The 27,329-nt window shown below is 45.9% G+C and overlaps 1 protein-coding gene across 2 annotated transcripts in view; it reads left to right on the top strand.

Moving 5' to 3' along the window:
* PNKD (PNKD metallo-beta-lactamase domain containing) overlaps positions 1–27,329 on the top strand; it is a 70,929-nt gene that overhangs the window by 22,587 nt on the left and 21,013 nt on the right. Inside the window, exon 1 of one of the 2 annotated variants that reach the window (XM_080668877.1) lies at positions 24,740–24,959. The exons of the other annotated variant lie outside the window; for it this stretch is intronic. Coding sequence (XP_080525003.1) covers positions 24,802–24,959 — 158 coding nt within the window. The 5' untranslated portion in view covers positions 24,740–24,801. Of the gene's footprint in view, positions 1–24,739; positions 24,960–27,329 lie in introns of those variants that run through there. 2 annotated transcript variants of the gene reach the window in all.

Raw genomic sequence — 27,329 nt, forward strand, 5'->3', positions numbered from 1 at the left:
ACAATTCTAAGCTTTTAAGCCAAATGCACTTTTTAGGTTTAAAACTTCAAACATTCAACTGTAGAGGTGAAACTTAGAATCCATGGGGACCAAGACATTTCCTGCTTGAAGCTGATTCAACCAGGAAAGCAGCTGTTAAGAGCCAGAGTCCTGAATTGATATGTAAATTACTACTGTCAGTGCACACCCTTGGGCTGAGGGGTTTGCACCCCTCTCTCAACCCTCACAGCCACAAATGGAAGGAGGCACTATCAGTCCGATTTTAGAGATGGGGAATGGGTTCTGGGGAGTTTAGAAACCCTGCCCGAGATTACACAGTTCCCAAGTCCATGTTTTTTCCATTACACCAAGGCTGCCGCTGCTGGTGGCTGAACAGCTTTATTTAAGGTGCTTATCTCGTGTTAATAGCTACAGATCAACACTATCACAAAATGTCTTCACAAGCCTGCTGACCCTTTTCCTTTTTGAATGGATGAGGGTTGACTTGACAAAACACATCTAGAAATGAATACAGCTAGACAACCAAGACAACCTGAGCAATTCCTGATTCCAAACCCCTCACTAAGCACTTTTCCTGACATTATTATCCCCTGTGGCCAGTCGAGCTCCTTTAAAGAGCAAGGCTTGGGAAGGAAGGGCCTGGGCTGGACTTACTTGAAGCTCATATGCATACTCAGCATAAGTGAAAGCAACCTGTTTACTACTAAACATAGTAAGCAAAGTTGCCACTTAGATTGTATGTTTCAGGCTAATCAAAATAGAAATGTTTCTTTTTTTTTTTTTAATATATTTTATTGATTTTTTGCAGAGAGGAAGGGAGAGGGATAGAGAGTTAGAAACATCGATCAGCTGCCTCTTGCACACCCCCTACTGGGGATGTGCCCACAACCAAGGTACATGCCCTTGACCGGAATCGAACCTGGGACCCTTCAGTCCGCAGGCCGATGCTCTATCCACTGAGTCAAACCGGTTTCGGCTAGAAATGTTTCTTAAATTGCCTTCCCCCTCCACACACACTGTATGTTTATTTGTATAGGTAGATATACCTTAACCAGGAGTTACTTTAGGGGAGTAACAGGTGGACATCATGGTGAGCAAACCCCCAAGCACTCTAACCTGTTATCGAACAAGGAACTTGCCCCTGAGCGGGTTTACCCGCGCCAGCCAGTAGAGTGTGAATTCTTGACTTTGTGTAGAAAAAATTTCACAAGCCCAGGTGAGTATGAGGGTACATTTATTAAAGCTGGGGACAGTAGAACAGGAAGGGCTTAGGTGAGGGTAGAAGAAGCAACAGGAGAGCCTAGGCTGGATTGCCTTAGCTCTCTGGGAGTCAGAGAAAAGAGGGCCTCAGAGACAGGTTCAGGGGATTAGCCTGGGATGAGCTGCCACTGCCATTGCTCCCCTAGTTGCAAGGCTCTTGGGGTCCCTTAGAGTTTAGTAAATGGGTACCTGTAGGGGAAGAAGAGGGGGAAGGTAATGACCTGGGTGTGCTACCCAGAGCAAGAGCCAGCTGGGTTCTTTATCTTGAGGCTTTTATCTCTTTTGCAGGTGGGAGTCTTAGGGGAGGTCTCAGGAGAGGGTTTCAGCAGAATATTCATCAGTTTTCCAGGTGTGTTCTTCCAGGGTCATGGTCTCTACTGATTGGTCAGTACCAGGGCAGGGTCGTTAGTCGCTGTCGCTGGTCCTGGCATTGCCCACCTGGTTTTTCTGCTTTTCTGAGCCTGGAGCTGAAATACAACTAAGGCTTAGATGTTATGTCTAGTCAGGTGACCTTCTGTATCTGGCTGTAAATTGCTCAGCCAGTTTTTTCAGCTTTGTCTGTTTCCCATTCCACTTGTCCTGGATTACTGGTCTGTCTCAAACTACTATCAGTGGAAGAGGAGTTCTTGGGGTGCCATGAGGAAAATAACTTCCTAAGGCCCCCACGGGATGATGGGGTTTCAGCGAAAGCTTTATTAATGATGTAAAATTAAGGGGGTTCCCCTCCAAACTCCCATCTCTGTCTGTCTTGCCAAGGAAGAAGTCCAATCTTGTCTTCAGCAGGGCCAGAATTAAGGCCACTGCCCAAAATTTCTGTTCCATATTATTAAAGTCTAGTTCAGCATCTGGCTAGCTTAGCTTATGTTTCCAGCTACAGTCCATTGGGTGTGGAGTCCACATGGCCATGGGCCATGCAGCTGCTTCAGGCCACATGGCTATGGAGAGAGAACATTCAAATACATGGAGCAATAGAGAAAAGGGGAGGAAACTCTTCGGAGATTTTTAACTTTCCAAGATTTTGTGTATTTCTGATGGGGTTCACCCTTTAGCCAATCCACTGTTTCCCAGGCCAAACTGTCAGGCAAGCACCTCCCCTTTGTCACTGACTTCACTGTGCATGTGCCCATCTCCCCCTTTGTTCGGTCCCTTCCCCCAGTGATCTGCAGGGAATGGAGCGGTGGTTCCCTGGGGAGCATGAAGCTGTAGCTTCCTGGTGACGCTGCCAGATGACCATGCTTACAGTGTCTGATTCTCCCTTTGCTCTCTTCCTATTATTAATATTAATAACTAGCTAATTATGCTGATAACAAAACCATTCAATGAAAGTTCAGTTCATCGGGACAGAAGGCCTCATTTTAGGAAGTCTCCTTCCAAACTGTGAGATCACCAGCAAGAGTTCATGGAACAAGTACAGTCCTGCTCAATTTCATTCTCCCCCTTGATCACAGTGTGAAGCCCTAGGTGAACTGCAAAGTCTTGTAGAATCTGGCCAGACCTCTGATATCCCTGCATGCTCTCTACACTTTGGCACCTTTCCCAGAAAGCACCCTCCACTTTCTAGAACTTCCAAAGCAGAGACATTTCCAAGGACATTGTTTTCCAGGCAGCATCACATCTGCCCTGTGGGAAAGTGGAATGTGGGGACACACACAGACAAACCACACAAGCCTTGCTTTGGGCTCTTTCTCCTGAATCCATTTTCTGATCATGGAGTCAAGATTATAATCCTAAAAGAGCATCTGAAGCACCAGGCCCAGAGTGAGGGTTTACAATAAGCATTCAATAAATGATTTCCTTCTCTTGACCCCTTTTTAACTCCCGTGTCAAGGTAAGAAGCATCCAAACCTGTAGAGAATTTTTATGAGTTGACTTGAGACAAACTGACAATTGCTGGGAAGCAAAATCTCAAGGGATTGAGAAAGTGCTCCAGAGAATGCAGTTTTGCAGCTTATTTTATACATTAGGATCAAAGGAGGAGATGTAGAGAGGTTACATGGAATGTGTTGATGGTACATTAAGGGGGCAGGAGAAAGCAAAGTGGGAAAAACTCTGGGACTGGATAAAAAGTGAAACAGAGACACATACTTCTTTTACAGTAGTGGGTATAGGATAGTTAATAATGACCATCTACAGCACATAGAGATGGTATGCAGGGAACAAGATAAAATGAGGGGTTCTGTGGTCTCATGCTCTAGTGGGAGATTGTGCCCTGAGGGGTCTGAAAAAGATTACTCTGACCATCCAAAGGTATGTTATCATAGATGCAAAAAGATAACAGTCAGCTCAGTTAAGGTAAAAACTGACCTTTGGTCAAAGAAACTACAGACCCAGGACATGACTGTTCTCCATGACTCACTTTTTCTGTTGTTCATCCATTTATTCAACTAAACATTTGTTTATTTACTTATCTCAGACCACTGACTCAGATTCAGAAGTTTCCTCAGAGCAAGGGCAGTGAGAGATCAGATTTGGGGGCTGACCACCAGAGCTAGAGATCCCTCCATGATTCACTTTTATTATTTAAAAATATTTTTTTATTGATTTCAGAGAAGAAGGGAGAAGGAGAGAGAGATAGAAACATCAATGATGAGAGAGAATCATTGATCAGCCACCTCCTGTACACTCCTTACTGTGAATGTAGCCCGCAACCCAGGCATATGCCTTGACCTCCTGGTGATGCTTAACCACTGAGCCACGCCGGCGGGCCTTCCATGACTCACTTTTAGTTACGAATTTTTATGTTCAAACCAACCTATGTGGTTACTTCCGGTCTATTTGTAAAGTCCTCCATGCAGGCCTCTTCTGAGTTTGTCAGGTTTAGTATGTGGTCCCTTTTTCATCCAAAAGGGAACAGCACCTGAAGCGAAGGGCTTAGGTCCCTTTGTCCCAGCAATCTAGGACTGGGCAGATGGAGTGTGGTGGGAATGGTAAGAAACAGAACTAGGCAAGAGGCAGGGGGCCAGGAATTGAGATTTTTACCTGGAGAGCAGTGGGGAGCCGTGAAACTGGCAATAGCTATTTGGAGGGAAGTTGGGAGGGTAGGGGAGGCATGGTAGTGCCCCTGGGGTATAGTCACCAACTTCTGCGGATAAGGATGAGGACAGGCATGTCGATGTAAGAAACATCCAGTCTGTAGAGAATTTTCATAGGAGTTTATTTGAGCCAAACTGACTAATATGCCAGGGAACAAGGTCTCAAATGCTCCAGAGAGTAAGTTTGCAGCTTCTTTTATGCATTTAAGATTAAGGAAGGGAAGATTGGAGAAACCAAGGTAGGGACTGGGGATTGGATTGTAGGATGGTTAGCATGATTATGTGTTCTCTTGAGGGTCAATACACCCTTTGAGGAGTATTACTTCTGGTATTTCAAAGGTGTGTTAACCTTGGCACAAAAACAATGGACAGGCTGGCTTAAAACTCTTCAAGAAGTTCTAGGTCTGTGTCATGACACCAACCATGACCTGCCCAGTTAGGAATTTGATTAGCTTACCCTATGAGGTTACTTTCCATTTTCCTTTTTTTAAAAAATCCACAACCAATTAAATTTGAACTTCAAACAAATAATTTTTTGTATAATTATGTTCCATTGTCCCATACAGCATTGGGGAAGTATCCTTGCTTATTTGAAGCTTAGATTTAACTGGATGTCTTGTATTTTTCTGGCAACCCTACCCTAGGAGGAAAGTCAAGTCAGTGGCAGCAGGAAAGAGGCTGGAGGAATGAAAGGGATCAGGCTGATGTTTATTTTAGGGAAGGAGTAGCCAACGTTTAGTGATTGATGAGATGAAGGGTGGGCCCCTGGAGTGGTTTCCAAGAGCTCAGGCGGAACTAGAAGGAGTGGGTGGGAAAACTTAACTGGATTGGTGGATTCAGAGAACTTTCTCGGCAGCCAGGCCCTCTGCAGCCCAGCCCCAAGGTTCCACTAATCAGTCTACAAATTTCTCCTGCAGTGTGCCTGATATGAGAGCTTATGGTTACTCCACCCAGAGATGGAGTTGCTTAAACAAATGCACTAACTTTCTCAAAGAAGTTGCCTTTTTTCAGAGCACTTTGTATTTACTGAATGAGGCATTTAACCCAGCCTGGGGTAAATATGGTTCTTTCTCCCACTGGAGGGCAAAGACAAAGTCTCATTCATCTCTAGGCCTCAGCACAGCCCTGCCCCATCATCTGTTGAATTGAGGGAAGGCGAATACTATAAATTAGGTTCAGCACAAGGCTCTCAGACAAAATGACAGATATATTGGGGGAGGAGGGGAGGACAATTAGAGCTATTCCCCCTAAAAATTAGCCTTATCCTATATAATAAAACCCTAATATGCAAATTGACCAAACAGTGGAACGACCAGACGCTATGACACACACTGACCACCAGGAGGCAGACGCTCAACACAGGAACTGCCCCCTGGTGGTAAGTGTGCTCCCACAGGGGGAGTGCTGCTCAGCCAGAAGGCGGGCTCATGGCTGGCGAGCATAGCAGCGGTGACAGGAGCCTCTCCCGCCTCTACAGCAGTGCTAAGGACCCCTTGGGAAATGTCCAACTGCCAGCTTAGGCCAGCTCCCCAGAGTCGAAAATACCCTGAGGGGTCCCAGACTGCAAGACACACCCCGAGTCGGACATACCCGGAGGGGTCCTGGACTGTGAGAGGGTGCAGGCCGGACTGAGGGATTCCCGCCCCCCCCAGTGCATGAATGTCGTGCACTGGGCCTCTAGTTATCTATAAACATTAGTTAGCACTTTCATAAACAAGCTAGAGGCCCGGTGCACAAAATTTGTGCATGGATAGGGTCCCTAGGCCTGGCCGGTGATCAGGGCTGATCAGGGCCTTCTGGCTGCCGCCAGCTGGGGCCTCCCTTCGTTCCGCCCCACCCCCTGGTGGTCAGTGCACGTCATAGCAAGCGATTGAACTCCCGGTCTCCCGGTCGAACTCCTGAGGGAACTCTTTGCATATTAGGCTTTTCTTTTTTTTTATATATATTTTTTATTGATTTTTTACAGAGAGGAAGGGAGAGGGATAGAGAGTTAGAAACATCGATGAGAGAGAAACATCGATCAGCTGCCTCCTGCACACTCCCCACCGGAATCGAACCTGGGACCTTTCAGTCTGCAGGCTGACTCTCTATCCACTGAGCCAAACCGGTTTCGGCTATATTAGGCTTTTCTTTATATAGATAGATAGAGAATAGGAAGAATGGTGGGTTTGGATGTCCCAGGAGGGAGGCTTTGTCATAGCTTTGCCACTGAATAACCATGAGGCCCATCTCTTTATCTATATAGTCAGTGCTTCATAATGATGGTTCAGTCAAGGACGGACCACATATGCAGTGGTCCCATAAGATTATAATGGGGCTGAAAATTTCCTATTGCCTAATGATGGTGTAACTTTCTAACATTGCAATGCATTACTCATGTGTTTGTTGTGGTGCTGGCGTAAACAAACGTATTGTGCTTCCAGTTGTAAAAGTGTACTGCACATACACTCTGTACAGTACCTAATACTTGATAATGATGATAAATGACTATGCTATACTTTTTATCATTATTTGAGAGTGTTCTGTAAAACAGTATGTGGTTGTACGCTGGCAGCAGCCTCCTCCATCACCTGCTTACCAAGCATCTTGATTGCCTCATTTTCTCTTGTGCTTGATTTAATCTCCTGTTGTTTTGTACAATAACATGTCATACAGGTTTGTAGTCCAGGAGCAATGGATTATACCATATAGGCTAGGTGTGTACCTGGCCATACCATCTATACTTGTGTAAGTGCACTCTGTGATGTTCTCACAATGACAAAATCACCCAACACATTTCTCAAAGCATATCCCTGGCATTAATCAGTAATTGACTATATATGAGTCTAAGCATACTGCTCTTTCCTACCTCCTATGACTTTTGAAACCTCAGATAAAATCATCTATGTGAAAGCCTTGAAAAATGAGGGGACATTAGTGACTCTGCCTGCTATACACAACTACAAGTGGGTTGGGCAAGAGCTCCTCTTACCCAAGAGAGAAAGTGCTGCTGCCATTTGCGGAAAGCTGGGCCAGGAACCAGCCTGAGGGCCACAGAGCTGCAACCAGGACTCAGGGTGATGCTTTCCAATCTTTCTAACCATCAGAACACCCAGAGGGCTTTTGAAAGTATTTGCTAAGGGATTCTTTTTTTAGATCTATGTATTGGAATCTTCCGGGAAGGCTGAAACAAATGCCCCCAGGTGAATCTGATTATCAGCCAATTCTGGTGCCCTAGAGACCTGGGCTCTGTTGAAATCGCTTTAGTGGCTGTGTGACATTTGGGGTTATTACTACCTTCTCTGAGTCTTGGTAGCCTTATTGTTCCAAAGGGAACAATATAGGGTGGTAAGGATTAAAAACAATAGTTTTCAAGTGCTTGGGACATAGCAAACACTGTTAATTATTATTATTGGTGGTGAGATGGAGGCCTAGTGATTCAGTGTGTAACACAACCCGAGTTTGGCCAGTGGTGTGATTGCGTTTGGAAGACTAAACAGGGCCTGGATGATGAATTTGCTGAAGCTCAGGAGTGTGCCCTCCCACCCTGCCAGCTCCATCATGGACCTTGGCCTCCTAGGTTATCCTGACCTGCTGGGGGATTCCTAGCATTTGCAGCCCCCTCCTCATATTTCACTTGCATTTGTCTAAGCAACTCCACTCTCAAAAAGAAATGAGCAACCATTTTATTTCCTCTTATTTTATTCTCAGCCCAAGATAGTAGCTACCCTAGAACCTTTCCTTACCAATAACTGCACCCCTCCATCAAGCACCCTTCACTCTGACCACCATATCCCTCTCCAGCGCTATGACCCTGATTCCAACAACTCCATGTTGATCCACATCAAGATTGACAATCTAGCTTGGCCCACATGGCTCAGTGGTTGAGCATCAACCAATGAACCAGGAGGTCATGGTTGATTCTCAGTCAGAGCACATGCTGGGGTTGTGGGCTCGCTATAGTACTTTCAACAAAAAAGATTTTTAAAAAATTGACAATCTATACATCTTATCTGCTGTTCTTTGTCCCGCCCAGCCTCACTTCCCTTCTTAACCAGCTTAGATCCATTATTACAATCACTCCTCACTCCTTTGCCTCTCTCTGCCTGTGATACTCAGCAGGCAAAACCCCAGCTCTGCACCAACACAGCTGAAAGGGAGGAGAAAAACATGCAGGTGCTGACTGATCTCACCTCCAGCTCATGAAGACTTAGGTTTTTCTGGTTCCTTCATATTAACATTCCCATCCCAGGTAATTACTCCACCCTTTGTCCAATCTTTTTAAAACTCCAACACCTTCTTTGCAGCCTCACTCTCAACCTTGACCTTGCTTTCCTATGTCACTGAGCAAAGAAAAGCAATCAGAGAACTGCCACCTGTATCTCCATTTGGCTATCAAATAGGTGACTGTTTCTCAAACTGTAATGTGCAAACAAATCACATGGCAATCTTGTTAAAGGCAGATTCTGCTTTCATAGGGTGGGGTGGAGCGCAGAGTCTGCGTTGCTTAGGAGCTCCAGGTAATGCTGCTGCTGCGTGGACCATACTCTGAGTGGTAAGGTCAAAGGCATCTCACCACTTCTAATCCACATCACTATCCCTACCCTAGTCTGAATGAGGATTCCAGCAGCTTCCTCCATCTCCCTCTGATAGCCCTCCTTCCCGCCCTCGTGTGCAGGTTCAGAAGGATCTCCAGCCTGTGAGTGCTGTTGTTGAGACAGACTAGTAAGCCAGGACAAGAATGGGGAAACTGAGACAGATAGTTAAACAGCCAAGCAGTTTACAGCCATCTAGTAAATTGCAAAATCCTCATCTTCTGTAACCAAGGATACGTTAAGAGTACATAGTTTACACTTCTCCCCAACCAGAGGGAAATAGCTTAAATCACCCTACTCAGGGAGACAGATAACAGAAATCCAATTAGTGCCATTTGCCAATCATACCCTAGCAAGCACTGGTGAAGTTAAGGGGATAAACCTCGTGAATATTCTATTGAGATCCTCCCCTAAGGCTTCCCCTAAAACTCCCAGCCTTTAAAACCCCTCAAACCTCACTCTCCCCAAGGCTCCAGCGTGTGTTCTTCCTACCAGGAGCATGCTGGCGTCTTTCCCTCCCTCCTCTTCTTCCCCCACAGGCATGCGTGTTCTCATCTCTAAGGGAGCCCGCAAGGCTTGCAACCAGGGAGCAATGGGCAGCAGCAGTTCATTCTGGGCTAACCCCCTGACCCTATCCCCGAGGCCCCCTTTTCTCTGACTTCTTAGCCAAAACAGCCCAGCCTAGGCTCATTTCTCCACCCAGTCCCTCTCCTGTTGCTTCTTCTATCCTAGGCTCTTCCTGTCCCTGCCCCACTTTTTTTTTATAATTCTCACCTGAGGATATTTTTTTCCATTGATTTTTAGAGAGAGTAGAAGGGAGGCACAGAGGAAGGGAGGGAGAGAGAGAAAGACATGGATGTGAGAGAGACACAACAATTGGTTGCCTCCCGCATCCACCCAGACCTGAGCGGGGGATCAAACCTGCAAGCCAAATAACTAACTGCCCCTTGACTAGGAATTGAACCCTTGATCCTTCAGTGTGCAGGGCTACACTAACCACTGAGAAACACTGGCCAGGGCTCACTGTCCCCATTAATAAATGTCCTCCTGGATTCATGCTGTAAAATATTTCCTGCACGAAGTCAAGAACCCACACACTACGGGCTGGCCCTAGGCAGATCTGCTCAGGACCAGGTCTCCTTTCTGGTAACAATGTGACAAATTTCCCCCCCCCCCCCTTTTTTTCTCTAATCAGAAATTTAAAAGAGGGTCAGAGCAGGCTGGAGGGGGTCAATGGGAGGAAAAAGGAGACATGTAATACTTTCAACCATAAAGAATTATTTAAAAAAAGAAAAAAATTTTTTAAATACAAAGAAGAAAAACCCCAAAAGATTCATCATACATGATAAAGTTGTCAAGAAATTCTGTGAGCCATATAATTTCAATTTTCCAATAGCCGCATTTAAAAAGTAAAAAGAAACAGGTAAAAATAATTTCAATATATTTATTTAATCCAACATATTTTAAAATATTATTTCAACATTTTAATCAGTATAAAAATATTACTGGGATTTTTTTCATGCGACATCTTTATTTTTTATAATCTTTTCTTAAAATATATTTTTATTGATTTCAGGGAAGGGAGAGGGAGAGAGAGATAGAAACATCAATGATGAGAGAGAATCATGGATTGGCTGCCTCCTGCATGCTCCACAACTGCGCATGTGCCCTTGACTAGAATTGAACCTGGGACCCTTCAGTCTGCAGGCTGATGCTCTATCCACTGAGCCAAACCAGCTAGGGCTTGAATGTTTATTTAGATGTTATAAAGCGTACAGTTGAAAAAGTAGATTCACATACCCAGGTTCTTTATGTGAATTAAAAACATATTTGAGTGTTTTCCAGTAACTGAAACAATTTTCCATTTTTATATTTAAATATAAATGAATTAAAATTAAATAATTTAAAATTCAATTTCTCAGTTGTACTGTACTAACTATATTTCAAGCCTATTCAATAGCCACATATGGCTACTGACTACCATATTGGACCATACAGACCTATTGCAGTTATCAATCCAGGGAAGACTATAGCGGTGAGAGCTTATGTCATAATTTATCTCAGATAGATCCACCCGCCAGATGCCTGCCCTAAGGCCTGCACTCAGTACTTTTTATTGAAATGAATTTATTCCCAAGTTAAAAATTGTTTCTATAAAGACACAATCAGTTCCCAAATATGACCACTAGGGAGCAGGATCTAGCTAGCATCACTTGACAAGAAAAAGGGGAACCCTAACAGTTTTCTAGATAGCTGGAGGATCCTTCAGTGCCGTTTTTTTCATACTGCTGGTCATGACCTATTCCTAAAATCAACTAAGGGGTTCGTAGGAACATTTACAAAAATAGACTAGAAAAAATCAGAATACAAGCACTACAGTCACCCCCAGCCCCCACCCCATCCTCAGTTTCTGCATTAGGGGATTCAACCAACTGCTGATCAAAAATGGGGTAAAAAATGTGAATGTTGTTGCTGATGTGTACTGTCATCATTCTCTAAACAATACAGTATAATAACTATTTACATAGCATTTATATTGTATTAGGTATTATAAGTAAACTAGAGATGACTAAAGTGTATGGGAGGATTGTGTAGGTTATATGCAAACACTATGCCATTTTATTTATTTATTTATATGTGGTATGTGTGTGTGTGTGTGTGTGTGTCAGTGTGCATGTGTGTACAGGGTGGGCAAAAGTACATTTATAGTTGTCCATATGGAAAATAATACAATAATAAATAATAATACAAAATAAACTCTGCATTCCATGTACTCAACAACTGTAAGCCCACCCTGTGTATGGTGTGTGTGTGTGTCTGTGTGTGCACAGTGGCAGGCATGCTGTGACCATTTCCAGGAAGGTAAAAGAGCTTGGGGTGTTCTGGAAACTTCAAGGAGACCAGTGTGGCTGGAAAGTGGTGAGCACTGGGGTGTGGCTTAAGAGGAGACTGGGGTGCCGAAACCGGTTTGGCTCAGTGGATAGAGCGTCGGCCTGCGGACTGAAGGGTCCCGGGTTCGATTCCGGTCAAGGGCATGTACCTTGGTTGCGGGCACATCCTCAGTGGGAGGTGTGCAGGAGGCAGCTGATCGATGTTTCTCTCTCATCGATGTTTCTGGCTCTCTATCCCTCTCCCTTCCTCTCTGTGAAATACCAATAAAATATATTTAAAAAAAAAAAAAAAGAGGAGACTAGGGAGGTGGGTGGAGGCCAGATCTATAGGACTTCTGGGGGTCATAAGGACTTTGGATTTTATCCTATAGGGAATCTATTGAATGGTTTTGAACAGGGGAAGGACATGATTGGGGCCGTGTTTTAAGAAAATCCCCCAGCTCTGAGTGGAGGATGGGTTGGAGGGTAGAGCATGACAGCAGGGAGGTCATCTCAAAGCTGTCTCAGTTATCAGGTGAAAGGTGATGGCCAGCCTCCACCTCTGAAGAGTCAGTACACCCCTGCCCACTGCCATCCCAAACCCACACGTTGTCTTTAGCCTCGCCTGGCGGGCTCTCTTCTGTTTGGCCCCCATGTCCATCTCCGCCCTTCACTGTGCGTGGAGCTGGCCAGTGCGGACACATCAATGGGCTGGCTCTTCGTCGGTGGAGAGCCCCACAGAAGAGGGAAGGAGGCAAGGAGTCCGTGGGGTCAGGTTATTTGGTCTTCTTCTCTGAAGGGTCACCAAGGCCTGGCTCATCCCTCAACCAAAGGTGACAGCTCTAGTCAGATGGCCCTGCCCATACAGCTCTGTCCCTCCAGGTTCCATAACTGCTCCTCCCTTCACCTGTCAGGCCTGGAGGTGGTGACAGAGCCCCACTGTCAGCCCTGGGAACTGCACTGCCCACAGCCTTGGGGCGTAGTCCCTTCATAAAGCTGTCTTCCAGTTACCAGTTTGAGTGTGTTATCTGTTTCCTGGCAGGCTCGCTACCCTGGTTGGCAACACAGTATCAGCAGAAAGAGCCTGCAATGTGGGGTCAGATAAAACCAGGACTGAATTCTGGCTCTGTCACTCATTAGCTCTGTAATGAGGTATGTCATTTAGCCTCCTTGAGCCTCAATTGTTCATCTCTAACATGAGGACACTATTACCTTCCTTATAGAGTTGTTAGGATGATGAAATAGTACTTGTAAGGGCTTGGTGCAGGCTCAGGTCACAGTCGACCTTCATACATATTTGTTTCGTTGTTCTTCCTTCCCTGCAACCCAGCAAACACTTATTACCCTGCATGGGTCAAACAGAGTGCTAGGCACTGGGGTAGGGAGAACAGAAGCACAGGGAAGACACAGTCCTGTAAAGGAGATACAACCCCCCACCCACACCCCCAGGATTCCCCCATCATTCAAAGTGGAAAGAGTAAGGGTTACTTTTCAAGCCACTTATTTCTTTTTGACTACTATGTGGTAGGCATTTTTCCGGGGTCTGTAGATGGAGTAGTGACCAGAATTGCAAAGAGTTGTGGTAATCAGAAAGGGGTTGAGCCCTGGCCAGGTAGCTCAGTGGGTTAGAGCGTCGTCCCAATATGCCAAGGTTGGGAGTTTGATTCCTGGGCAGGGCACATACAAGAATCAACCAATGACTGCATAAATAAGTGGAACAACAAATTGATGTTCCTCTCTCTCTCTACCTTCCTAATTCTCTAAAAACAATAAAGTTTTTAAAACTTAAAAAAAATGAAAGGGGTTGAAAGAGGAGGTTGAATTAATTTTAGCTTTTAAGGAGCTGTACCAAAGGTAGGGCATATCAGTCTCCCTGGGGACTGAACTCCCCTGCCCCTTCCTCCCCTGGAAGAGCCTGCAAAACTCCCCAGACTGAGAATCTGGGTCTTAATGAGTTACAGTTACTCCTGGGAGTGATTTAGAGCGCCTCAGGTGTGCTGGGGCTGAAGGTACCTTGAGAAGTGTGCCTTAAGGATTCCCCCAGGTGTGGTGGGGCAGGTGTAGTGGGGGGCAAAAAACCCCAGGACTGTGACCAGCGCAGGTTGACTGAAAGGGGGGCACATGACGGCAGTGGGAGCATACAACACCAGAAAACTGGGTTGAGATGGTATTAAAAATCAAGCAATGTGAATTTAATTGTGTAGACACTGGCTTTGAGCAAGGGACAGACTTGATTCGATCCTGGGCTTCCAAAGGCTTTGACAACTATGTAATAAGGTGGACGGGAGCTGGAGGTGCCTGCAATGAACCAATTAGGGTGATGGCACTAGGAGGGGAAGGATCACACCCTTGGCATGCACTCATAATATATCTATCAGAGCACCCACAAGGCCAGACGAATGATACAAAATGCAATAACATCAGTGAACATTTAATAAGTAACTGATGAATTGGACACAGCATCCTTTACTTGAGTAACCATATTTAATCCTCAAAATAGCTTCCTGCAGATTACCTGACCCTTTACAGAGAGAGACTGAGGCTCTCCTGCCTGCCCCACCCCTGGGGACAACCAGGAAGAAGATGGGCATTTAGATTTGGAACTCAAGAGGGAAGTTAGGCCCAGCAGGTGTGGCTCAGTGATTGAGCTTTGACCCATGAACCAGGAGTTCATGGTTTGAGTCCCGGTTTGGGGCTCGATCCCCAGTAGGGGGCGTGCAGGAGGCAGCCTTTCTATGATTCTCTCTCATCACTGATGTTTTTATCTCTCCCATCTCTTTCTATGAAATCAATAAAAACATTGGGAAGTTAGGGTGGACATTTCTCCCTGGGAGTAATGAGTTATATTTCAAGTGATAGCTGAAGTCAGGGGAAGCAGTGAATGAAACTGAGAAGAGGAAGAGGCCAAGTAATGACCTCTGGGGAAACTGGACACGTGAGTGACAGCAGCAGCCGGGGAAGCTTGTAAGGGACCTGAGAGGAGAACCAGAAGACAAGGAAGGTGAAGAAAGAAGAAGGTTCTGCTCAAAGGTTAAGTGACAGAAACTGAGCAGTGACAAACAGGTTTGAAGTTCAAGGGGTCAGAGCCAAATTAGGATGGAATAGTGGGGCAGAAGCTCAGTTGAGTGGCCTGAACTAGATGGGATGTTTTATTGTTTTAATAAAATGATAGTTTTTATTAATATAGTAATATACTTTTATTATTGAAGGTCAGAAAATATTTTTTAAGTTTTAAAAAAAAGAAAACGAGTGCCCTAGCTGGTTTGGCTTAGTGGGTAGAGCGTCAGTCCGCAAACTGAAGAGTCCTGGGTTCGATTCTGGCCAAGGGCACATACATTGATTGGAGGCTCAATCCTCGGCCTTGGTCTGGGTGTGTGGGGAGGCAACCAATGGATGTGTCTCTCTCAATCGATGTTTCTCTCTGTCTCTCCCCCTCTCTTCCACTCTAAAAATCAATGGAAAAATATCCTTGGGTGAGGATTAACAAAACAAAACAAAATTAAAAAAAGTGCCCTAGCTGGTTTGGCTCAGTGGATAGAGAGCATCAGCCTTTGGACTGAAAGGTCCCGGATTCAATTCAGGTCAAGAGCACATACCCAGGTTGCTGGCTCGATCCCTAGTAGGGGGCATGCAGGAGACAGTTGATCAATGATTCTGTCTCATCATTGATGTTTCTATCTCTCTCTTCTTCTCTGAAATCAATAAAAATATATTTAAAAGGAAGGAAGGAAGGAAGAAAGAAAAAAAGGGTAAAAAACAAGTGATACCACATGAGCCCTTCAATCAAAGATCATCACTGGTAGCATTTTAGATTCTTTTCTATGCATCTTTATTTTAGCAATCATATCAATTATACAAAATTTATAGTTTTGAATCCTTTTCCACCCCCCCCCAATACTTTATGTTAAAATGTAAAATTTTACCCACAGTACTAGTTTGAATATTTAGGCTGCAAGTATCAAAAAATACACAACTAAAAGTGGCCCAAACAATAAGTACAATTTTTATCTCACAGAATGAGAAGCCCAGGGATAGGGTAATCCAGATTGGTTATTCAGGGGCTTGGTTATGTCTTCAAGGACATTGGTTCCATCTCATGTTTGCTCTGTCATGTTCAGTGTGTTCGAATATCCTTTTCAACTGCTCCCTCATAGTCCTAAAATGGCATCACGGGCAGATGACGGCACCCTGCAGCAAGAAAAGAGCGTATATCCCCTTTCAACAACTAGGAAAACCTTCCTAGAAGGCCTTCAGCCTATTTCCCTCCCCATCTCACAGCTGTGCAACCTGAACTAATTGGTTTGATCTCTCAGGGCCTTAATATTCTTATCTGTGCAATTTGAATTATAATTGTATTTGATTCATAGATTCTTATGAGAGATGAGACTTAATCTGTGTAAGTGCCTGCCTCATGATTTATACTATATAAACATTTGCTATTATTATCTAATGGCAAGAATTGTGTCACATTCCTTGGTCTAATCCAGTGGTCTGCAAACTCATTAGTCAACAGAACGGCAAACCGCGGTTCGCGAGCTGCGGTTTGCTGACCACTGGTCTAACCAATCACTTGGCCAGGCAATGAGTATACCAGTTGGCTTGGAACAATCAGGACCACCTACCAGAGCTGGGGAGGGGCTTACTTGGAAGCTATTGTGGTTCATAGGAGCGTTGGCAAAACAAGGGTTAACAAAATAAAAAGGGGAGTGTAGAATGGGGTTAATAAACCAACAGGATCTGCCACATCCTATTGTGTTTTTTTGTTTTTATTTTTGTTAATCCTTCCCCAGGATATTTTTTCCACTGCTTTTAGAGAGAGTGGAAGGGAGGGAAGGAGGGAGAGGGAGAAAGAGAAAGAGTAGAGAGAGATAAACATTCATGTGAGAGAGACACATTGATGTGACAGAGAGGCATCAATTGGTGAGAAACCCAAGTACATGCCTTTGACCCAGAATCGAACTCACTGACCTTCAGTGCGCAGGCCAACACTCTAACCACTGACCACACTGCCCAGGGCCATAATGCGTGGTTTTTTTAAAAAATAACTTTATGAACATATGAACACAATTCTATTTGTATGTATTTTAGTGTGGTTTTTTTTTAATAAGAGATAATTCTTTTTAAAATATATATATTTTTTTATTTCAGGGAAGAAGTTGGGGGAGAGAGATCGAAACATCAATGATGAGAGAGAATCATTGATTGGCTGCCTCCTGCACACCCCACACTGGGGATCAAGCCCAAAACCCAGGCATGTGCCCTGACTGGGAATTGAACTGGTGACTTCTTGGTTCCAGGAAGACCACTGACCCACACTGGCCAAGCTGGTGTGTTTTAGCTTTTTAAAAACTTTTTATGTTGAAGTTATTTCAGAATTAAAAAATATTTGCTAAAAGTGCAAGGAGGTTCCATATATCTGTCACTTGGCTTCCCCAAGTTTGCATTTTGCTTAACTACAGTATCAGCATCAAAACCAGGAAGTTAACACATTCAATTCTTAGACTCTATCCTCTCTACAGTCTTTATTCAGATCTTGGCAATTGCCTCATCGTCCCCCCCGACTCCGCCCGCATGTCCATTTTCTGTTCCAGAATCACACATGTCATTGGGTTCTAATTATAAACACCATGTAAAAGCTTCACAGAGGTTCACGGGACCTAACTCTTCCCTTCCGGACCTGATGCTGTTTACAGTCTCACTATTGTGTACATTTCAAATGATATATTTTAGGGCAAGTCCTTTGGGGAAACCTCTAAAACAGAATTACTGAGTCAAAGGATAGGAACATTTTAAAAGCCTTGATGCATATTGGGAATTGCATCAAGAAAATTTACCAATGACACCACCACAATGTATAAACACCCATCTTTCCATATTCTTAAAAACTTTCAGGATTTTATTAAGTTTTTTAAAATTGATTTTTAGATGGCACACGCATGCGTGAGAAACATTGATTTGTTGTTTCACTTATTTATGCTTTCATTGGTTGATTCTTGTATGTGCCCTGACCCAGGATGGAACCCAAAATCTTGGCATATTGGGACAATGCTCAAACCAACTGAGCTACCCGGCCAGGTCAGTTTTTATTAGTTTTTAATCTTTGCTGTGTTTTTTTTAAAATGTATTTCTTTATTGATTTCAGAGAGGAAGGGAGAAGGAGAGAGAGATAGAAACATCAATGATGAGAGAGAATCATCGATCGGCTGCCTCCTGCACACACCCCACTGGGGATCGAGCCCGCAACCCAGGCATGTGCCCTTGGCCGGAATCGAACCTGGGACCCTTTGGTCCGCAGACTGACGCTCTATCCACTGAGCCAAGCCGGCTAGGGCAATCTTTGCTGTTTTGATAGATAGAAATCATATCTCATTGTTTAGCTTGCATTATCTTGATTATAAGTTATAACATTTTTCATATATATACCATTTATTTATCCCTTTGTTCCCAATTGGGGTCTTTGTGTTTTTTCATTTATTTAAGGTCTTTATATATTAAGTAGAATAACTCTTTTGTAAATTTGAGGCAAATATTTTCCACATTTTATTTTGCTTTTGCTTTTGTTTGTGTTATTTAAAAAAACATATAGAAGGTTTAATTTTTTTAAAGTAGCCATAAGAGCAATTCTTTCCCTTGTTAGGTCTGTTGCCTTTTGTCTAAGTTTAAAAGTAATATATACCTATTAAAGAAAATTAGAAAAACACTTTTATTGCTTTTAGCCTGAGAAAATCTTCCACTATCAGAGATCAGGAATGTATGTAATTTCCTTCTAACAGTGTAAGGTTTACTTTTATCTTCTTAAACTTGAAGTCACCTGGAATTTATTTTGATGTACTCTGGGAGGCACTGGTCTAGATTGCTCTTTTCCAAATAGCTAGTCACTTATCCAAGCACCATGCCTTTCCAGCACCATTAATAACTAACCTTTTTGTTCCCACTGTCTTTGTCAGCTACGGTTGCAATAATGCTGTGTAACAAGCAAATCCAAAACTGAGATGCATACAGCAATAGCATATATTTTCTCTCATGCATCTGTGGGCAGGCTGGGTTTCAGCTGATCTAGGCTGGGCTCTGCTGGGTTGCACTGGTTTCCAACCTGTGAGTGGGGCCAAGTCAACTCCATGTACCTTACATCCACCTTAGGCCAGCAACTACCTGAGGGATGTTCTCAAGGTGAAAGGAAAGGCACAGAAACAGAGACCAAAGTAACCACAATAGTACATTTAAGACTTCTCTTTGTAACATGTCTATTAAGATTCCATTGGCCAAAGCAAGTCACGAAACCAAGCCAAACCTCAATGGTGTGGGGAAATATATTTCACCTCCATGGAAATGATGCACAGTCACATGGTAATGGGTATATTTACAGGAAGAGACTAAGAATTGAGAACCAAAATGTAATCTACCACACCTAAGGAGGCAGACTTTCAGGAACCTAGGTTATCTACGTATTTATATATATATAAAAGCCTAAGCGGCCCTTTTGACCGGTCGACCAAATGACCAGTTGACCGGTCTTTATAATGCACACTGACCACCAGAGGGCAAACGCCCACTGCAGGAGCTGCCCCGTGGTGGTCAGTGCACTCCCACAGCCAACCTCCCATGGCCGGCCAACCTCCTGTGGTCCCTTCCCCCCGGCCGGCCGGCCCCAATCGGCCCCCATCGCCAGCCAGGCCGAGGGACCCCACCCGTGCACGATTCGTGCACCAGGCCTCTAGCATATATATAAAAGCCTAAGTGACCGAATGACCAGTTGACCAGTCACTATGATGCACACTGACCACCAGGGGGGCAGATGCTCAATGCAGATGCTGCCCCTGGTGGTCAGTGCGCTCCCACAGCGAGAGTGCCGCTTACATGACTGATGGGTGCTAGACGCAGGGCTCGTGGTTGGCAAGCGCCACTGCGGTGGCATGAGCCTCTCCCAGTTGATCAGGACTGACTTGGCACTAGCAGGACCAGGATGAGCGGGAGAGGCAGACAGGAGCAGCAGGCAGCATTGAATTGCCGGTTTTGCCCGATCCCTGCAGGCCATGCCATCCCACCGGTGCATGAATCCGTGCACCGGGCCCCTAGTGTTGAGATAAAGGCAGAACAGAATCTATAAAATGACCCAAGGTTAAGGGAAGCTTTTAAGACAGGGAGATAATCCCTGCGCATATGGTGAGGAGAATGGTGGCCAGGAGAAACACTGCTTAAAGATAGGAGCAAGAGGGGCTAATAGTACTTCCTCTAAAATTTTTAAATATAAGTAATAAAATTTGGAGAGGGATGGGTAGGCACATGAATTATTTCCTCCAAGAAGGCAATTAGCTGAAAGCAAAAGATTGGAGGGCCTGAGGTTTTCAAAAACAGCTGTGGATAATGAGAGGCAACCTCAGCCATGTAAAAGCACTGCCAAGCATTGGTGTAATGTCCCAGGAAGGCCCGATTTGTGAAGGCCCTGATTCACATGAGACAGTCGTTTTCTCCCGTCCATGAGGTTGGAGCAGAAAAGGTGGATTGTCAGGTTGGTACAGGCAGGTCTGGAGGTTGGTAGACTGAGGTTGGAGGGACAGGACATGAGGAAGCTGACAGCTGGTGAGTGGTTTAAAAGATGACCTCAAGTTCTCACTAAGAGGGAAGCCATGTAGGCTGGAGGGGCTGAAGGGCTGGAAGAAAAATGTTTTGAGGGGCCAGAGATGGAGGGGTGCATGTTGTGGGAGTGAGGGAGTCAGGCAGAAGGACATCGGAGTATAGGTTCTCAGACGTAGAAAGTTTCAGGGAAATCAGGGTGTGATCATGTGAGTAGGCTGTGGAATTGCATTTGAAGGCCTTGGAATTGAGGTCAGGAACTGAGGCCAAGGCAGAGTTCAGAATCGCTGAGGCAAGATTCCTGGGCCCAGCCAGACCTATTGAGTCTGTATCTCTTGGAGAGGGGCCCAGGATTCTGTATTTTAACAAGCTCCCAGTGTGGTTCCTAGATTCCCTAAAGTTGAGCTAAAATGTTGAAGGAGCCATACTTGTTGGAATTACCTGGTGGCAGGCATCAGGCAGGAAGTCTAAAAACACTGTCGAACTCCTCAGAGCCTGGACTTGGTCTGTGGCTGGACTGATGAGGAGGGTGGAGAGTTTTTAAATGAGGCAGGAGGAGCAATGATCTTGACCTGGAAAGGCATGTGACAGAGGTAGGAGGCAGAGGATGTCAGGGGGCTTTATTTCTAAGCAAACCAGGGTTCTGGGGTGTACAGCACAACAGCTCAGAGGGAAGCCCACAGTGGGATGGTGAGCTTGGGGTAGGGGCATGAATTGATGTGAATGGGGCTGGGCTGAGTGGAGCCAGATTATCCTAGCCACCACTTCTGCACTTGGCTAACTGTTCTAAACTGAACTTCTTCACTCTGATCCAACATGGTATCTCTTGTCTCTAACATCCAAACAGCTCCAATCATCTCAGCTTCTTCATGATTGTGTCATCGTGGTCATCGTGGTCGTCATCATCATCATCATCATCATCATCATCTGTTTCCTGAATGCCAGCCAAACACCAGGCATCAAGCTTGAGCTAGGATGTAAAGATGAAGGCAGGCTCTCCATCCTAAGGGGAACTTCCAGGCGAGTTGGGAAGGCAGGATTCAGACACTAGAGAGAGACAGACTAACATGGCGAATAGATAGGAGATGACTTAAGAACCCCACCCCCACCCCCCAGGAACCTGGAAGGAGGCTTGCTCTTTGTGAGTTAAGTTCTAAGACCACCACATCATAGGACAGAACTGCATGACTGCCAGTCACCTGACCCAGGTTACTAATGGGTCTCTCCCTAGGAGAGTCAGAGGCAAACCTTAGCCTTGGCAGTATCCCCCAAGCTACTCAGGGAAAGAGGTCATGGGCAAAGACCTAAATTGTATGGGTCCCCAGACTTGGCTCTCCCGCAACCTTCCCTAATGTTATGAAATATACAGCTACCAGGCTTGTTCTGGCTCACTCTTCACAAGCCACCCAACTGAGTCAAAGAACTGGAGAGAAAGTTTCAAGTGGAGAGAGCATGAGCAAAGGCCCTGAGGTGGGAATGAGCCGGGCACATTTGAGAAATAGTGTGGCTGGTTTGTGGTGAAAAGGGGAAGAATGGCATCTGATGATGGGGAAGATATGGCTTGGCCCCATCAAGCAGGGACCTTGGAGTTGACATTTCAAAGATTACTTGTGATGGGTGGTGGGCACACAGTGCGATATACAGATCTTGTAACATAGAAACCCACACCTGAAACCTATATGTTCATGTTGACCAATGTCACCCCAATAAATAAATAAAAAACCAAAGAACACTTGTGAGTATTTAGTATATGTCTGGCACTGGAGATTCGAAGATGAAAAAAAAAAAAGAAATCATAGTCCCTACTCTTAAGAAAGATAATAAAGCCTTCAAGACTCTATTTTTTTTTAATATATTTTATTGATATTTTACAGAGAGGAAGGGAGAGGGATAGAGTGCTAGAAACATCAATGAGAGAGAAACATCGATCAGCTGCCTCCTGCACACCTCCCACTGGGGATGTGCCCGCAACCAAGGTACATGCCCTTGACCGGAATCGAACCTGGGACCCTTCAGTCCGCAGGCCGACGCTCTATCCACTGAGCCAAACCGGTTTCGGCAAGCCTTCAAGACTCTAGACTCTGAGATAAACATGTAAGCAAAATATGTGGCATAGGAGTATTGCATTGAATGATGCTATACTGTATGTACAAGACCTAGAATTGGCACAAGGGTGGGAAGCATGTTTAAGCCCATGCTGGGGTGGGAATTCTGGAGAAAAGCTTTCCTGAAGAGAGCATACCTCATCTGAATCTTTGGGGAACAAAGAATGAATGGCACTTTAGGCAGAGGGCACAGCCTGTGCAGTCATGAGGGTATGAAGCAATATGATGGGTTCAAGCGAAATAGAAGTTGTTAGGTATTAACACAGTGCAAGAGGGGGCGAATAATGAGGCATCAGCCTGGCAGGCACAGAAGATTCTCACGGGGCAGAGGTGAAACAAAAGCAGATTTGGAACAGAGGTTGGAAGTCTCCCAGAACAGTCCAGGGGAGGGGAGGGTTGGCTTCCTGAGTCTGCATGTGTCCCTAAAACACCCACCCTCACTCCTTATCCCCAGCCCTGTCCTAGCTCTAAATATTTCATAAAATGCATCTTAGATTATTATCTATAATCTTGTTAATGTATGTGTGGCTAGAGATTAGAATTTGGTCATCTCTGTATTCTCTGCTGGCTTATGTCTGAGCCTGCATTTCCTGTTTCAGATGACATGGACTGTGTTTTAATTTCTCAATATAATGCCTGGCACAGCCTTATCTGCAGAAAGGTGTGTTCATAATGCCTTTTGGTGAGGCTTCATAATTCTTTACTTTGCATGTAGAGACACAGATTTAGAGACGTACAAACTCCCTTGGCCTGGAAGAACTTTCTGCAAATTAGCTTGTCAGTCTTCTGCCCCCTTTGCCTCATCTGCAGCACACAGGTAGGAAGCTAAGGGTAGGGGTTTACTTCAATTCTATCTTGTTTATTGAGAGCACTTTATGTGTCAGGCAGTGAGAAGAAGCTGAATTGTAGGCAAGGAGACAGGGAGGGAGCAGGCCATAGGCTCTTGCTCTCAAGATGTATCCACATGAAAGAAACTTTATGTCTGGGGTTTCTGAATGAAATTCAGGATTAGGTGTTGGGATTACAATTCAGTTTGGGGATTACTTAGCCCATCTGTTGGGTTTTTGGGGTGGGTGGGGAATGAGACCTCCAGTTCATTGTGCATGAAGATCCTATACTTCCATACTCTCCACGCGGGGGTAGGTTGAAGGGGGAGCGGGGGAGGGTTCAGCCTTTAGATTGAACTACCTAATCAGAGTAAAGAAGAGGGAGAGAGAAAAATGTGTGATTTGGGGGTCAGGTTATCTAGTACCATCTCACCTGCTTCCCTCCAACCACCTCCCAGTGGGAGAGAGAGCTAGCTTGACTGTTTGCAGCATTTCCTCCCCTTCCTGTGCTGGGTCAGGGCTAAGACTGGAGCCAGGAGCCCAGCCATAGCTCTGGTTTGCCCAAATTTGTAGATGTCACCACGCCTGCCCTTACATCTGCTTCCATCCCAGGGACCATAACAGTGGGGGTTGGGTGGTGGGTAGAGACGTGGAATTTTTTGGTCCTGGTCCTGTCTCTGCCACCCATTGCTGCATAACCTTGGTCAAGTCACTACCTCTGAGCTTCTGTGGCCTCTTATCCTTCAGGGTATGACTTACATGTCATCTGCTCAGGGGGCCCTCCCCCATTTAAACTGGTCTTCTGTCCTCCATATCACTGGCCCCCAATCACACACATGTATGTATGTATGTATGTTATGTGTATATATAACATATACATATATGTACATGTATAACTATAAATACATATACACACAATTATGTTTGTCTGCTTATTTGGTTTGTTTCTCTACTAGATTAAAATTGTAGGCTCTGGGAATGCAGAGACTGTGTGTCTTTGATCCTTGTATCTTCAGACCCTAGCACAGTGCCTGGCAGATAGGAGGACATAGAAAAGTAACTTAGTGAATGAATAAATGAACGAATGGCCGCTGACCCACATGATCTCTCAAGTTCCTTCCAGCTAAAAATTTTCATGAGTCTAAGGTTTCCCTCTAAGAGGTCCATTCCAGGGCCCCTCCCAGAGTTCCTCTACAGGGGGGAAGGTGAGAGTTGCGTGGAGGGTGGGCTGCAAGCCTAGAGTCCCTTCGCAGGATTCAGGCGAATGTGGACAGGGATCGGCGCAGGTCCGAGGGTGCTCGAGTCCCGCCTCCTGGCCGGCCAGCGGGGGCGGGGCCGGCCGCCTTTGACCGGGTGGCATTTGAGGGGTTCGCCAGATCGCGGGTGGCGAGGGGGCGGATTCAAACGCGAGTCAATGGCAAGGCGGGGCCAGAACGCCCCCATCACCCCCCACCAAAGCCTGCTGGCGCAGGGGGCGGGGCCTGGGCCGTGCCGTTGCCTAGCAACGTCCCGCCCCGCCCCCGCCCCCCTCCTTGCAGCGGCGGGCGCCTCCCCCCAGCATGGCTTGGCTGGGCTGGCCTGCGCCGTGCCTGTGGGTCGCCAGCTGCGGGCTGCTGCTTGTCCTGGTCCTGCTCCTGAGCCCCCGCAGCCGCCGAGCGCGGCGGACCCTCCGCGGCCTGTTCATGGCGCGCAGCAAGCGGCTGCTCTTCCGAATTGGGTTAGTGCGGGGCGCCTGGAATGCGGCGCTCGGGAAGGCGGGCTCGCGGGGACTGACCGGCGGCGGCCGCGGGAGGCTAGGGGGTTAGTGCGGGTGAGGGCTGGGGGATCCGCGTCCAAAGAAGAGCGGTCGGAGAGGCGGGCTAGAGAAACCATTGATCTGGGGGGAGAGAAGTCGGTGGGTTGGAAATTGGTATGGACTGGTAACGGAGGGTTGGAGGGGCAGTCCAGGGTGGCCAGACATGGGGCGTGAGGGGACATCTGGAGAAAAGAGACAGGTGTGGGCCGGAGTCGGGGAGCTGGAAAAGGAGGGTAGGCGCAGTATCCCGGGTCCAGAGACCCGGTGGACAGGTGCAGGGGAGATGGAATGCCGCGTACCATCTAAGTGACATTTGAATACGCCAACTCCTTCCACGCGTCCCTGCCCCTCTCCCCACCACCCAGCTCCCCACCACACAACACAAGCTCTCCTGTCCCAAGCAAGTGTCCCAACCCTGTAGGTCAGTCTGTCCCCTTCCCCCTATCCTGGCCTGTGTGGGAAGCCCTAGGCTGTGAAATCCCACCCTACTTAACACTGCTTGACTTGTTAAGGTTCACTGACCTCCAGTGACTTTTTACTGTCCAACCCCCTCCCTACCCTGTCCTCACTCCCTACCCTGTGCTCACTTGTCCATTCCCCCTACTTCTGCCCCTTCCTAGGCAGGCAAGAGTGGCTAACCAGCTCTGTTCTGCCCTGAGACACCGAGAGACAGGGAAGGATCCCAAGAAAAAGATTTCATAGGGTCCCTATCCCCTTCCCACCACTAGCAGGGCCAGGGGGCAGGACCTCAAGTCCCAGTTTAAGGACAGTGATGTTGGGGATGGGAAATGTGGGAGCCCTTGCCACAGGCCAGTTTCAGGGGAGGACCTAAGCTTGGGAATTTCCTGAGCTTAGAGAAGACATTGTACAATTCACTTCTCCTCCCTAGACAACCACAGATATCTTCAGGTGCTTCAGCCCTAGGATTCTCCTCACATTCGGTCTAAAAAATAGAGATATAAGGGCCTAGTGGGAGAAAACTGGAAAATATGGCGGGGTTGGGGTGAGTCTTGTGTGTGGGCCTTTTGGGGCACTCACATTTCTAATAGCCTAAACGTTGGTCACATTCTTGATAATGCACCAACCAAGTCACCATTGCTCTGATAATAGGATTAACATAATGAGATAAATATTGAAATATTTTCATATTTGGGATTAAAAAAATTGTCTCCCCACAAAATTTTTGGAAATTTTATAATTCTTTTGGGAAGGGATTTTTAAATCTACTTCTGATTTTCAAAATGGGTAATGTTGAAGTCATCATACAAACAGCCTGAGGAAGTAGAAAGTAGAAGTTTCCACAAGGAACTGGAATTAGAAATCCTGAGATTAGAATTCCCAAGCTGGCCTTCTCAGAATCCTGACAGTTGGGGTATTCCTAGAATTTTGGATCTGGGAGTTACCCAGTTGCCAAACTTGGAATTCTCAGAGAGTTTATTTGGAATTCAGTATTCCTAAGGGTTTCCTGTATCTGCATTTCAAGGTTGCCTTGGAATCCACTCCCCAAATTTGCAGAGCAGAAGGGTGTGCCTGGAGTCAGAGTTCCAGGTCCTGCCCCTCCACCGTCTGGGAAACAATTGGTCCAGTCCCTGGAGGGAGAGGCTGCTGGCTGCTGGGAGGGGCAGGGGGTGTTAGCAGGAAACAGGCTAGGGAAATAGGCAGGTGTTGATGCTGTGGGGGTGCCTCCAGGAAGGATGGAGAGGGAGGGGTGGATGGGACAGGACATGATGGGGAGGGGCAGACAGAGAAGAACAAAAATAGAGGAGTCTACTGGGGGCTGGAAAGCAGCAGTGGAAATACTAAGTAATGTTATCATTAGTAACAATAATCACTGGTGTTTGACAATTTTATAAAGGGCTTTCCTCAAACACAACCACAGTTGTCTTGGGATGGGGATAACTGGGCACAGTAGAAGGTAGATGTGGGCCAACCTGAGGTAGACGTGCGCATTTGGGATTCTGCAGGGTCTGGGAAACAGTGAGTATAGTAGTTAAGCAAATAGCATGTGGGGTCAGGCAAATCTGCTTTTGAATCCTAGTTTTTTTGCTTAGTAACCATGTGACTTTGAACAAATAACTTAGCCTCTATGTGCCTCAGTTGTTTGCATCTGTAAAATGGGCATAGTGATAGCGTTTACCTACTGGGGCTTCTGTGAGGATCAAATGAAATTGTGCATATATGTGCACAGGGCCTGGCTCATAGTAAGCATGCAGGAAGTGTTAGCAATTGCTCATTCTGTAGCATGGGGAATAGGTGGGAGGGTACATGGTGCTCCTTCTGGAACTTTTTACA

The sequence above is a fragment of the Plecotus auritus genome, assembly GCF_963455305.1.
Source record: "Plecotus auritus genome assembly, chromosome: 5".
In the NCBI taxonomy this organism is placed as follows: Eukaryota; Metazoa; Chordata; class Mammalia; order Chiroptera; family Vespertilionidae; genus Plecotus; species Plecotus auritus.